The sequence below is a fragment of the Podarcis cretensis genome, assembly GCF_951804945.1.
Source record: "Podarcis cretensis genome assembly, chromosome: 4".
NCBI lineage: Eukaryota > Metazoa > Chordata > Lepidosauria > Squamata > Lacertidae > Podarcis > Podarcis cretensis.
The window spans coordinates 58,690,108-58,703,020 of NC_137173.1; the positions used below are offsets into that span (position 1 = coordinate 58,690,108).

General features: G+C 44.9%; 1 protein-coding gene and 1 long non-coding RNA gene across 4 annotated transcripts in view; one reads left to right on the forward strand and one right to left on the reverse strand.

Moving 5' to 3' along the window:
- KDM6A (lysine demethylase 6A) overlaps window positions 1-3,455 on the reverse strand; it is a 109,258-nt gene extending 105,803 nt beyond the window's left edge. Inside the window, exons 1-2 of one of the 3 annotated variants that reach the window (XM_079974486.1) lie at window positions 3,223-3,455; window positions 2,866-2,929 (exon numbers count right to left, since the gene is read on the reverse strand). In XM_079974486.1, the coding sequence (XP_079830612.1) occupies window positions 2,866-2,929; window positions 3,223-3,395 (237 nt within the window). In that variant the 5' untranslated portion in view covers window positions 3,396-3,455. The remainder of the gene's footprint in view (window positions 1-2,865; window positions 2,930-3,222) is intronic. The other 2 variants (XM_079974484.1, XM_079974485.1) reach the window with 2 other exon arrangements.
- A 6,234-nt stretch (window positions 3,456-9,689) lies between these two features.
- Window positions 9,690-12,332, forward strand: LOC307215411. The gene is made up of 2 exons (XR_013838501.1): window positions 9,690-11,200; window positions 11,498-12,332. It is a non-coding gene; the product is annotated as an uncharacterized lncRNA (long non-coding RNA).
- The last annotated feature ends 581 nt before the right edge of the window (window positions 12,333-12,913 follow it).

Genomic DNA, 12,913 nt, shown 5'->3' on the forward strand with positions numbered 1-12,913 from the left:
AAATAGACTCAGAATAATGACCACATTATGAACTTGCTCCTATCATAAACCACAAGCTTACCTGAGCGAGTAACTATGACAAAAAACTTAAAGCTACCAATCCATAGGACAGATATCTCAGGATTATCATGGACCCAGGAAGTAACCCAACAGGAAAGTCGTTTAGGTTCCCCCACAACTCAGTGATACTTTGCTCAATAGCAAAATAGAACCTAGTTATTTTCTGACACAAAAGTAAGACTCTCCACACAGGCAGTTTTTCCTCTGAAATTGTTCAGCATCTCATAGGCCTGGCCTTGCGCATCTGAAAAGGCCCTCAGCCCTCACCAGAACTACTGATGAACAATGTAAATGAACCCAGGCTGAAACCTAAAAATGACTGAAGTGTTCACCTGGCTGCTTAGATCTTGCCTTTTAAAAAACTATTATAACTCAGAGGAAGCAATTCGTTCCCAGATGGTTTGGATTGGTGTTATCATCTAAGAATGAAGAGTTCTACACTATGACCATTACCTACTACACATTATCACTTAAGGCATAAATTGTTGCACCATCCATGGTTTTGACACAAACTATTGGTGAACTTACTGGTTTTTTTGCTATGTCAGCCATGAGTTTTACATTTATACACATGTTTGACTATGACCAACTTTCAATGAAGCTCTTCACTGCAATCTTTGCCTGGTGACAGCCCATTCTGGAAAGTAAGCCCCCAACCACATAAGGCCTGGGACATCACTCTTTCAACAGAACCCATCTGTTTTAAATCCATCTGCCCTAGTTTGCAATTTCTGCATACTTTTAATTTAGGCTACAATACTGTCCCCACTTACCATTGAGTAAGCCCCAACCAACTCAATGGGACTTATTTTGGAGTAAACATGCATACGATTAACCTTAATATTTTTTCATATTCAGAAACGTCAATCCAAATCATACAATGACAAGATAACAATATACTATCCATTTTCATTTATACTCTAGCAATGTTACCCAATTGTTGGGCTCTGCTCAATAGGAAAAGAAACCTTCTCAGTTCTAACCCTTAAAATCCACAAGTACCAAACTCTGTTTTAATAATGTCACAAGAACCTAAGCCTCAAGTTATATACAAAAGATAAATACACATTTGAACTAAATATACAAGAAAAATGAAAACACATTACAGTTATATCATGTGATATTAAAAAGAACACAATACCAAAAGTACTCAGGCTGTTCATCTTTGCAGATTGCGGCCTAACATTTTAAGCAGCAGAAACTCATCCATTTTTTTAAAACATATGTGTCTCATCCTAAAACAGTTTTCAGTAAGATTTCAAATTCTGATAGTCTCTAACATACCAGAAACTATATACGCACAGATTTTTTTAAAAATAAAATAACTACTTAAACATTAAATGCTTTGGAGAACCTGTCTATTTTAACATTGCAATGAAAGCCAATAGAACAGAGGAAAGCGCCATTACATAAAAGAAAACAGCCATATCCACGTAAAAAATCATTCACAACGTAGTAAGTTCACCAATTACACCAAAAGGAAAAATATGTAAGCAAGCATTAAGGTCTAAAGTAGACTATTAAATCCAAATGGGAATGCCAATTTTAAAATAAGAAAATAATTGCATTTATTTCCAGTCCAAAACATTAAGATGTCAAAATATAGACTCTAGCTCTGAAAATGCAGTGTCAAATGAATAAGCATTATACTCTTTCTTGCAGCATAATAATGGTTAAAACTGTCCAGAAAATTAAATGGTCATATCTAGGCGCCAGACAGCTGCATGTTCCACAGGTTGATGCCGTTTACACATGCTGTAAAAGTGCAATATTCTGCTTTAGAAAACCGGAGGCAGGAGCTCTCAATACATTAGTGGGATTTGCAGCTCCAAAAAGCCACACTCTTCAACTGATATACATATTCATCCCTACTATTTATTTCCCTGTTTACCTCCTCCCACCCTGTTCTTTCCCCTCCCTATCCGGCCATCTTGGGCAGTCAGGAGCAGCCATTAGTTAACTAAATGACAGGAACAAGAACTTTTTTAAATATAGGAACAAGATTTCTCTTCACTCGCTCAGGTGAGCAGCAACAGCCTCTCCCCCATGGCCTGACAAAACAGCATGATGAGGCGAAAAGCCTGGGAGAGAAGACTCACTCAAGGAAGATGCACTTTGGGAGAAAGATGGCTCGAGAGTAAACAAATCACTTGGCGACTGACTCCCCAAAGTGACACACCATAGAAGAAAAGGGATCCCGCTTCTTCTAAAGCCCTTCTTTCGTGCTTATATGAATTAAGTTGGGTCGCTTCGGTCCTGTCCAGCTTTATGAGTAAATATGAGCAAAAGGGCTTTAAAAAACCAGGAGGGAAAAAAGGAGGTCCAAGGTGGCCAATGGCAGATAAGGAACGCCCGATCTCCCGATTATTCGCGAGGTTGCTCCCAGCTGGAGGGATTCAGGCCAGATGCGCAGGCACTCTCTGTCCTACTTTTTGGACAAAGCCCAGAAAGTGACCGAGAGCAGCTTTCCACGCCACGCGCCCCTCTCTCCCCCCTCTGCGCACAGGGGAGCAGAGGGAGGCACCTCCGGGCACCACACGCGCGCCAAGAGAGCCATTCCCGTCCGAAAGCCAGGGAAAGAGGTGGTGGCCACGCAGGGCAGGCTCGACCCAAGTCTCCTGGCGAGTCCCACGGGCGCGCTGCTGCTGCGGCGGCGGCGGTGGTTTAATTCCTCCAGCTCTGCTCCCCCCCCCCCCACACACAACCCACACACACACACAAGCCCACACAACACACGCGAGGGGAGGGTGGCTCCCTCCTCGGTTGCCTCCTCCCCACCCCCACCGGAGCCCAATCCCCCCTTACCTTTAACAGCAAGGCCTTCGTTCTGGCGCCATCTTCATGAAGCCTCTGAAATCCGAAGAGTCGGCTGCAGAAGGGGGGAGACGGGAGAGAGACAGGCTGAGAAAAACAGCCGCGTCCGCCGAGAGGCTGTCCCCCTCGCCCGCCCCACACCGACGCCTTCATCCGCTCCCTCGCGCTCGCCGCCCGCGCTCCGACCTGACGAGAGCACCACCGCCGCCGCCGCCGCTCTTTTTTATATTCCCCTCTCTCTCTCTCCCACACACACACACACGCGCGCACACAAGACACACACACACACACCCCGGCCGAGCGAGAACACCGGACGAGCCCGAGCGCGGAGGCTGCCGTTGGGGGTACCTGTCGAGGCCGGCGAGGACTTCTCTTTCCTCCGCTGTCAGGCTGGCGAAGTCCTCCTCGCTCTGGCCGCTCGCTTTCCCCGCCGCCATTTTCTTTTCCTCATCACCGAAAGAAGCAGTAGAGGCGGCGGCGGCGGCGGCGGCGGCGGCGAGCGACACTCCACACGATTTCATGGAAACGCAGCGCAATTAACTCGCGATCGCAAGGCCCCCCCTCCCCGCGCGCCCACCCCAAGGCCCCCCCAGTGCCGGGCGGGGCGGGGTGCCCGACACACACACGCCACCAACACAACTTTTATTACAACAACAACAGCCGGCAGGGAGGGGGAGGGAGAGGGAGAGGCGGGGGGGAGCCCCGCTGCTCGGAGGAGGAGGAGGAGGGAGGGAGGGAGAGAGGGAGGAAGGAGCCCCAGCGCTGGAGACGCGGGGGGGGGGAGGCAGGAGGGGGAGGAGAATAAGGAGGAGGAGGCGGCTGCTGCTGCTGCTGGCGGCGGTGACGGCGGCGGCGGAGCAGTGTTTACATCGCTGCTGAGCCGCCAGCCCCGGCGGCGAGGAGTGAGTGGAGTCGGAGTGACAGGGGCCCGCGCGCGCCCGCGCGGGGTGTATTTGTTGCCTGTACAAACTTCCCCAGCAGCTGCACAAAGTTGTTGTAATTGTGTCACACAGCGAACCCCACGCCGCCACCGTGACCCCCCCCTCCCCACCCCGCTTGCCTGTGCCCACGCAGCCAATCGCCGCGCCCAGCCGCGCCCACGTGACCTTTGTTGACTTACGTCAGTCATAGCGCTCCTCTACCGCTACGCTCGAGCTTGGTAGCCGCGCTGCCTTTCACGTAGCGGCTACGCTGCGGAGTTGGGAAGCTGTACTTCGGGTACCCCGATTGCAGCCTGTGCGCGGAATCCTCCATGTGTGGCCGGGGCGGGGCAGGTGGCGTTAGAAACTTCCTCTACTTTTCTAAAAAGTAAAAAAGGAGCCAAACCTTCCTCACACCCTGTCGGCACAGCATCTACATTTTCGGGACAGATATTCAACGGATAGAGACGCAGAGACAGCAGAGGTTTCTGCGGAAGCATTTCTTCATGTCATTCAGAGTCTGGCAGGGCTTTGAAAGCCTTATGACCTCCCGCGCGGAAGAAGGGCAGGGATTGAGAAGCCAAGTTACTCAGGATTTAAAAACGTTGGCATTTACTCTGTTGTTTTTAGGTAGTTCTGCAGGCAGAAATTTAACGCATGTGGCCTTTCCCTGTTCATAGAGATGTAAAAAGCTGCACTGTTGAATTTTTACCAGCTTTGCCGACTTTCAAAGAGCAAATTGGTTCTTGGACGGACGAACAACACAGGATCTGAAAAACGAGAGTATATTTCTAAACATGAGATTCGTAGATTCATTATTCCGTATCAACCCGTTTCAGTTCTGTCAGGGCACGAGGTCAAACGTGTACTTTTGTATGTTAAAGGACCTATACACCAGCCCTCTTCATTTATGTGGCCAAATACACTTTCCTTTTCTGTTCAGTTTTTTATGAGGCCCACTTTATTTATTTACCGAAATTTATATACTGTACTGCTTTATAGACGGGTTACATAACTGGTTACAAACTCGTTTCCGTCGGCCTAACGAATCATACCGTTTGCTTAAGAAGTGAAATGTGCTTTAAATTCTCCCAGTTGCGTAGCAAGACGGGGGAGCACTGAATTTCCAAAACTTTATTAAATAATTTTTAAAAATCAATTCAACACTGAATGAGGGCGCAGGCCCATCCAATGAGCAAAAACCATTGTGGGGAACTGTCACGAAAACTTTAAAACCTGCAACGAAATGGGGCCGTGTAACCCGGTCCTATTTTATCTGAGGTTGGTTTCCGCGCAGTCCCTGCGTCTAGGACTCTTTCCCCGCTAGTGGAGGAGTTTTCGTCAATCGAAAACCGGAAGCTTAAGTCGCTTTCCTCCCCTATCTCTTCGGCTTCCGCCCTCATCACTGGCCGTACGCCATTGGTCGAGAGGGCGGGATTTATGTACACTATGGGCTGTTATTCAACCGTCAGTGAGTCAATCAAGCGACTTTGTCAGTTACAGAAGTAGCAGCAAGTTTGTATGCGGCCTTTAAATTAGGTGCGGGGAGGCCCCAGCGGCGGCGGCGGCCAGCAGTTGCTCGAGGGGGAATAGGTTTGGGATTGCGTGCGCATAAATGGCTGCTGCGCTTAAACAGGCGGCTGGTCTGGAGACGCTGCTAGGGAGCCTGTGCGCGTGAAAACACGCGTGGCCGTTACTGCCCCTGTGGCCGGCCGCCTCCTGCGCAGAAGGGTGCGGGGAGGGGGCGCTCTTCTCGGCCAACGGCTGCGACCCCCGCCCTGCTTTCCTCCCGCCTTCCCTTGGGCCGGGTCTGGGGCGTGGTTCTTCTGGCACCAACGAATAATAATGGCTTCCCTTGCGCGGTGCGTGTGCGCGCGAGGAGAGAGAGGAGTGGGCCGGGGCTTGGAGCCGAGCCCGCCGGGACGCCTCTGAGGGGGCGGTTCGCGAAGCGGCGGCGGGGCGTCCCCTGCTAAGCCTGCGCGCGGCCGCCTTGGGCGCAGTGGCTCCGCTTCCTCTGCGGCGGCAGCGGCTCTTCCCCCGAGTCCCTCTCAGCGAGGGCGAACCGTTAAGTTGCCGCCTCGGAGGAGCGACCCGCTTGCCGGGAGCTCGCCTTGGCCGCGTGAGAGGCGAGGGGGCGACTTCCCGAAAGCCAGCCTGGGCTCGCAGCTCCGTTGGCAGGCGCCTTCCCCCTTCCTAGGAAGTGGGGTCAGGGAGCAGCAAGCCCTGCATTAGGCCTCCCCACCCCACACACAAAAAAGCGACTCCCGAGTTAATGTGTTTCCTCAACCCGAAGCAGAAAGCAGCCTTTCCGTGTGCGTGGAAGCCTCTGACTCCATGGAGAACGTGTGACAGAGGCCGCTTCGGGAGGGCTTCCTCCATTTTCCTTGCTGATTACCTTTCCTGAGAATAGACACGTGTTAGGGTGGAGAGCGGCGAGCCTGGGCTGTGAAAAACAGGGCAGCGCAAATATAAACGTTTCCTGGCGCTTACGGGGGAAAAACAACAAACGCCATACTCGCGCACAGTACACATACCCTAACTAACGCACTTTCACGCGTCTTTAGTTCCCCTCAGTACACCCGGAAGGAAGAAAATGCAAAATGCAAAGTTGAAATGTTTTGCTTTGCTTCCCCCAAGGACCACTCTGGGAGACTTCTCGTATTAATAATTCTGTATTTATCTAAAACCGTCTGTCGAAAAAGTGTGTGTGTCAATAGTTTTACATAATGGAAACATAGGCTTTTTCAAAACTGCCCAATTTCCTAAAATATCAAACACAGTCTAATACTGTATACACTTACCTGAAAGTCAGCCCTGTTTACCTCAACAGGGTTTTCTTCTGAGCAACCTAACTAGAATTTCCCTATTACACTATAATAGCTGTGTGCTACATTCTTGTCGAATGAAAATGGTCCTTGTGAGAGTGAGCTGGGAAATAATAACTTTGTTTCCAAGTACTTTTAGATACAGTTACTAGTGTAATGCCTTGTTTTTGTGATGTTCAGGTAAGAAAGAATTTCATCCAATGAATTTTTATGAGCTGCTGTAGAGTTCTTGAAATTGACTTAAAGGTAGACCAGAGGCAAATAGTCTTTACCCTAGTTTTTTATTTTAAAGCTGCACGTAGTACTGCCACACCTCATAATAGTATTGTGAAAACTTGCATGTTGAAGAAGTACTGTATTCTGCTTCAATACTGTATAGTTTCGTTTGTGAAATCCTTTGAAAATACTTGGTCATTTTTTCTTCTCATATTTGCATATTGTATTTTTCCTCGGTTTTAATTGGTGAAAATGGGAGTGGTACTTCTGAAAATTGAATTGACTCTGTATTTCTGCTGAGCCATACCACAGCCATTGCGTTATGCTGTACCACATTAATTTATAAAGCCTGGCATTAATTTTGGAATGTAAGGACTTCATTCACCAACTTTCTGGAGATGTGAAGTTTGGAAGAGCTGTAGGCACCACCTTCTCTGCTTGTTTCTCTTCTCCCTTGGTTCACTGTTCCTCCCCCCCTCCCCAGAGCACATGCACACACACAGCTTTTCCAAGGGTCAGGGTAAAAACGGCATCCAGCAAAACTGAAATGGATCTTCTTGAATTTGCATAATTTTACATGGCACCCTGCCATCATATTGTTTTAGGATTCTGGTGTTGATCCAGATATCATCCTTGGACTGTGGTTTTATGTATGAAACTATAGTAGAAGGAACTGCTGACATGGTGAAACCAGTCTCTGTTAAGGGCTGGCCCTAACAGAGACTATTAAGTGTATCTGTGCATGACTATGGAGTTTGCAAAGTGCAGGTGCCATGGACATGATAAGCTAGTGTGGCATAATGGTTAGAGTGTCGGACTAGGACAGGCTTCCTCAAATTCGGCCCTCCAGATGTTTTGAGACTACAGTTCTCATCATCCCTTACCACTGGTCCTGCTAGCTAGGGATCATGGGAGTTGTAGCCCAAAAACATCTGGAGGGCCGATTTTGAGGAAGCCTGGGCTAGGACCTCAGAGACCAGTGTTAAAATACCCACGTGGCTAGTTACTGGGTGACCTTCAGCCAGTCATTGTCTAACATACCTCACAGGATTGTTTTGGAGATTAAATGAGGAGGGGGGAGAACCATGTACACCAAATTGAACTCATTGGAGAAGAAGTGGCATATGAATGCAATAAATTAGTGATGCTTCTAGAAGGGGGCATGCTTCCCCATGTCTGCAGTGCCGGAGCTGCATGCTCTGGCACCGGGGATGGGGAACAGGTGGGGGTGTAGCTGGTGCACGTCCCGGGGGGCATGGCATATGTCCTGGGGGCGTGGCATGTTGCCTGCAGGGGCGTGGTGCACTGCTCACAGGGGCGTGGTGCCTGCCACAGGGATGTGTGGCACGTGCCCCAGCAGTGTGCGGCATGCGTCGGGGAGGTGGCTGTGATGGCACCCCACCCTGGATAGTACCCAGAGCGGACCACTCCCCTGCCCCCCTTCCTCTGCCAGTGCATGTCTGGAGATGTTGACTGGTGGGTATAAGAGAACAACAGAACAGGATTCAGTCTGGTCTCTATGGAGCTGGGGAACACAAACTTGACTTGCTGTCTGTGCTGAATCCAGGACTATAGGAGGGGTGCTAGAAACCTAATGGAGGAACAAAGCCGTTGGACTGTTATCGCTGTTCTTAAATTTGTTCTTAAATTAAGCCTATATATATATATATATATTAGCACGTTCGGAGTCTCACTGCTCAGAGATAGGGGTGCCCACAACAATATTACAACTTACATTGGTATATTGCACGGGGCGGGGGACAAATCTATTGGAAAGCAACAAAACCACCAACAAATCACAGGACCCATCTTTCCTGTCTCCCCCACCACTCTTGTTTTCCTCTCCTCAGTCCCCCAGATTATTATTTTTTCTCTCCTACCCTCTCTTATCAGTCCATTGCTGTGCAGCTAATGTGACCTTGAAAAGCAGAGCTGAAAGAGGATATGGAAAAATGTACCCACTCTTCTCGAAGTCTTTTTGCTCTATGTACTTTTCAAAGGGGAAATTGTAATCACCCTCACCATCTTATGTCAAAGGAGGCAGTGGGGTGGGGGGCTCAGAATCTTTGTAGATGCCAAAGGATGTTCTGGTCAAATTAATGCATAATTAAAGGGCTTTTGTAGCATGAAGTGCTTTCCATGAACTTTGGCCTATCAGCTGCACTGCTTCTTGGAAAGAGATGACCTTGCCACAGTTACTAATACTCTGGCTGCATCTAAGTTAAATTTATATACGGGGCTTCCCTTAAACTTCCCTGTAAACTTCAGCTGTTTCAGAACACAGCAGGTTGTTAACCTGATTATACTGAAAGATTTGCATTGGCTGCCACGTTGTGTCTGGCTGCTGGATTGAAGCTATACGCTCAAAAACTCTTGGGATCTGGTATCTGAAGAACCACTTGCTCCCATAACATTCTTCTTCTCAGAATCCCTCCTCCAACTGACCTTTGGAGGCAAGGCAACTGGGGAGATGGCCTTTGAAACTGTGTGCCTCTCTTACTCAGGGATGGTTTCCAGACATTTAGATGCTTTGTAAATATTGGTTCCTGACACCTATCTGTAATATAGGATGTATATAGTGTGTGTTTCTTCCAATATATGTACTGAAAGTTCACCTTTGACACCAGGGAAGTGCTTTCACTTAAAGCAATTTTGTTTAGACAAGCCTTTCCAGACAAATAGACATTGACATGTCTTAATATTTTAATTCTAATTATATTAAAGTGTTTTGAATTGTGTTAACTGATTCCTGTTATTATATATTTATATCCTGTATTTTCCCCTGTCAAGGAGTCAAGGTGGTTTACACATAAAATATGAACCGCTAAAAACGGGGGGGGGGGGGGGGTTCATAGAAAATTTTAATATTGTAAAATTTAGAGATTTTACTACAATTAAGTGGTAAAAATATTTTGCTAAATAACTAAATTAAGAATACAATTTTGAGGTATGCTCGCTATCTGACCAACTGGGATATACTTTCAAAATCAGGTTCATCACATGGAAATCCAGAAATGAAGGCTGAGGGTTTTGGAGAACATATTGTTGGTGGTGATTGGCTCTAAATAAGTACAGTTTCACTGTCATATATAATTTCCAGTTGGTGAAATAGGAGAGAACTGATTTCACTAAGTCTTCATAAATGAAAGTACTGTATATTCACAACTGATCGATGGGCATCCAGTATACAGTCATCAATAAACTTTCCGTAGTAAACACAGTACTAAAGGAAAGCAGAAACCATCCCTTTATATTTGTCATCCTTGGCCAATCAGCAATTTAATAGGTGCTAGAATTTTTGAATAGCATGTTGGATTAGTGGACCTTGGTCTGATTCAGGAAAGCACAACTTCCAGTTACCTTCACCACCATTTATTTGTTTCGTTAGTTACTCAACACAGGACAGTCTCTAAGTGATGTACAGACAATTTTTAAAATATACAGAATTGTTAATTGTAAAGATGTAAACATTCTAATCAATACATAAAACACCAGCTTCCCAAGAAGTGGGGCAGCAGCCCAGAGCAGTGCTTGTATAAAACACTTTAGGAAGGAGGTCATTTAATACAGGAAAGCTATGCCTCATTAAGAGATGCTATACTGTACAACATACCTTCTAGTTTTGTCAATTTGTATAAGTGGAATTAGAGAAGGCTGAAGTTATCACACACCTGAGATATGTCTTTAAGGCTCACCCGTGCATAAGTTCTGTTGCACTCAGTGAGTAATGCTTTTGAGTAAATATAGGATTGTACTGTAAATCTTGTGTATTACTTTGAGAATTTCTTAATGGAAGAAATGTTATAAATATATATTAAATAGTTACCAATGCAGCCTTATGCATGTTTACTTGCATGTATCCTGTTTTTTGCATATAGAAATTAAATGCTTCATGTTTTCTGCTTTAAGGCACCTTGTGAGCCCAATTTAGATTTAAAGACAGGTTAGAAATTTTACAATAAATAAGATTTTTGTTTTCTATCATTGTTTACAAATCTAGGATATTAAGTTAAAACCCTGCTAATTTTTAATTCCTTTAAAATGTCCCCAAAGCTGACAAAAATAAAATAAATTTCAGAAGAAAATCTACCTAAGGGATTGTTCCAACAATTGTGGATTAGCCACTAATAATGTTTCACTGGGTGCCTTTCTTATACATAGGCTACACGAATGGCTAAGCTAAGGGGTGCTCATTGTTATTTTAACAGTCATGATAGGGAAGGAGGTAGTCACTTTAGTGTACAAGGGGTTATAGGTTAATCTCAGTAGCTTGTATTATTCCAGGACAGTTGGAGATTTGCAAATACAAATACTTAACATAAGCTCAGAAGGAACACTTTCTTGGTGATTCATTCTGACCAACAGGTAAGTCACTTGATTCTGCACAATTTACAGAGCAATTTTCAAGGACAGCCTACTGTACTATAATTTCTGTCATAAATTTCTTAGAACAACTTGGTTTCCTCATATTACTTTAATATGGGGATCATAATTCATATTGGGGTAGGTATTAGGAACATAGGTGTCAACATCTGATAAGGGAAATAATTATCTTTGTAGCATACAAAAGTCATTCAGTAATGCACAGGGTTTCCCCCAAAATGTGCACTAAAGATGGAACTGCACATTCTGCTATTTTATCCCCTTTCTGCCTCTCCACAGTACAACATCCGGAGAGTGCAAACTGCAGGATAAAAATCACCAGTAAAAGGCGCGTGCTTGACCCTCATCACACCACCTTCTCTGCAGCTCCGCTACCACTAGCTAGGATTTCTATAATAAGTTAACCATACCGCACAAGTTTTTCTCCAAGTGCACTTAACAACCAGAATGAAGAGTTTAAACAAGAGACTTGAAGATATTACCACCTGCAGTAGTTAACAGTAATAAACAGCATGTTTCAAGACTTCCTGTATTTTTCCTTTATCCTGCAAATGTACAATACTAATTTGATCATCTCTTTAGTTTTCCGGATCTTACCTCATCATTCCCTAGTTGTGAGTCCATTGTTCACCATTTCAAAGTCACTAAGATTTTGCTCTTTTGAAAAGATTCCAGAATGAGATTTTGTGCCCAATACTAACTGAATTACCATTTACCCACAAAACATTGATGTTTAAATGAAATGTAATTTATCATTATCTGAATAGCATAAATGTTTGTCACTCAAATCTCTCTTTAGGCATATTCACCATGCATAATCTCAGGTTATTACAATGCCAACAATCATCCTGGCCATCTTTATTTCACTGTAAAATAGTAAAATTCCATTACCTGACCAGAGTTTCTTGAGACTAATAATAGGAAATGCTGCTGGGCATAGTAAAAAACAAAAAACCCCAAAACCAGTTCTATTCATTCTCTGTTGTTACCTTCCCAGTGACGTTTCCCAGATAATTTCCTAACTTGGTTTTTAGATCTATTAAGAGACAGTATGTTTTTGTCACATTCATATTGACTAATTCATATTAGTTTATTAAAAATGTTCTCATACTAATCTTAAAAGTCTCATTCCTTTTGTTCATCCTGGATGGAAAATATTGGAACCACAGATTATCATTATTACCTATCCTAATTTTATTCCTGCTGACTTCTAGAATGTTTAAAATTTCCTCCCAGGATTTTGTAATCTGAATTATTTCTGCTATTGTGAAAAAATGCCATCTTACTTGTTTGTAATCCTGTGTTTAACAAGTGGGAAACAGTCTTGTTGCTTATGAGTAAACAGGATGGCACAGTTACTCTGCACTCCAGTGCCTTGATGTGAAATGACAATGAAAGGTTGACATCACTAAAATCTTTATATGATCAGACTGAATTTCTATTTCTGTATTATCTTTTGTCATTTAGAGTCATCGGAATCCTGTCTGTTCTTAAATAATTTTGATGTGGTGCAGAATAAAACATAAAATTGTTTGAATATCTTAAAGGAGCAATAATTAATTGTAAAACCATTATTAATTACAAACTATCCACTCCTCTTTGAAAATGCCTAGGTGAAAAGTTACTGTCTTTTCCTTCATTGATCTGCTGAAAAATAGCATTCACCACTCCTTGGGATCTTCTCATGTTGTTATT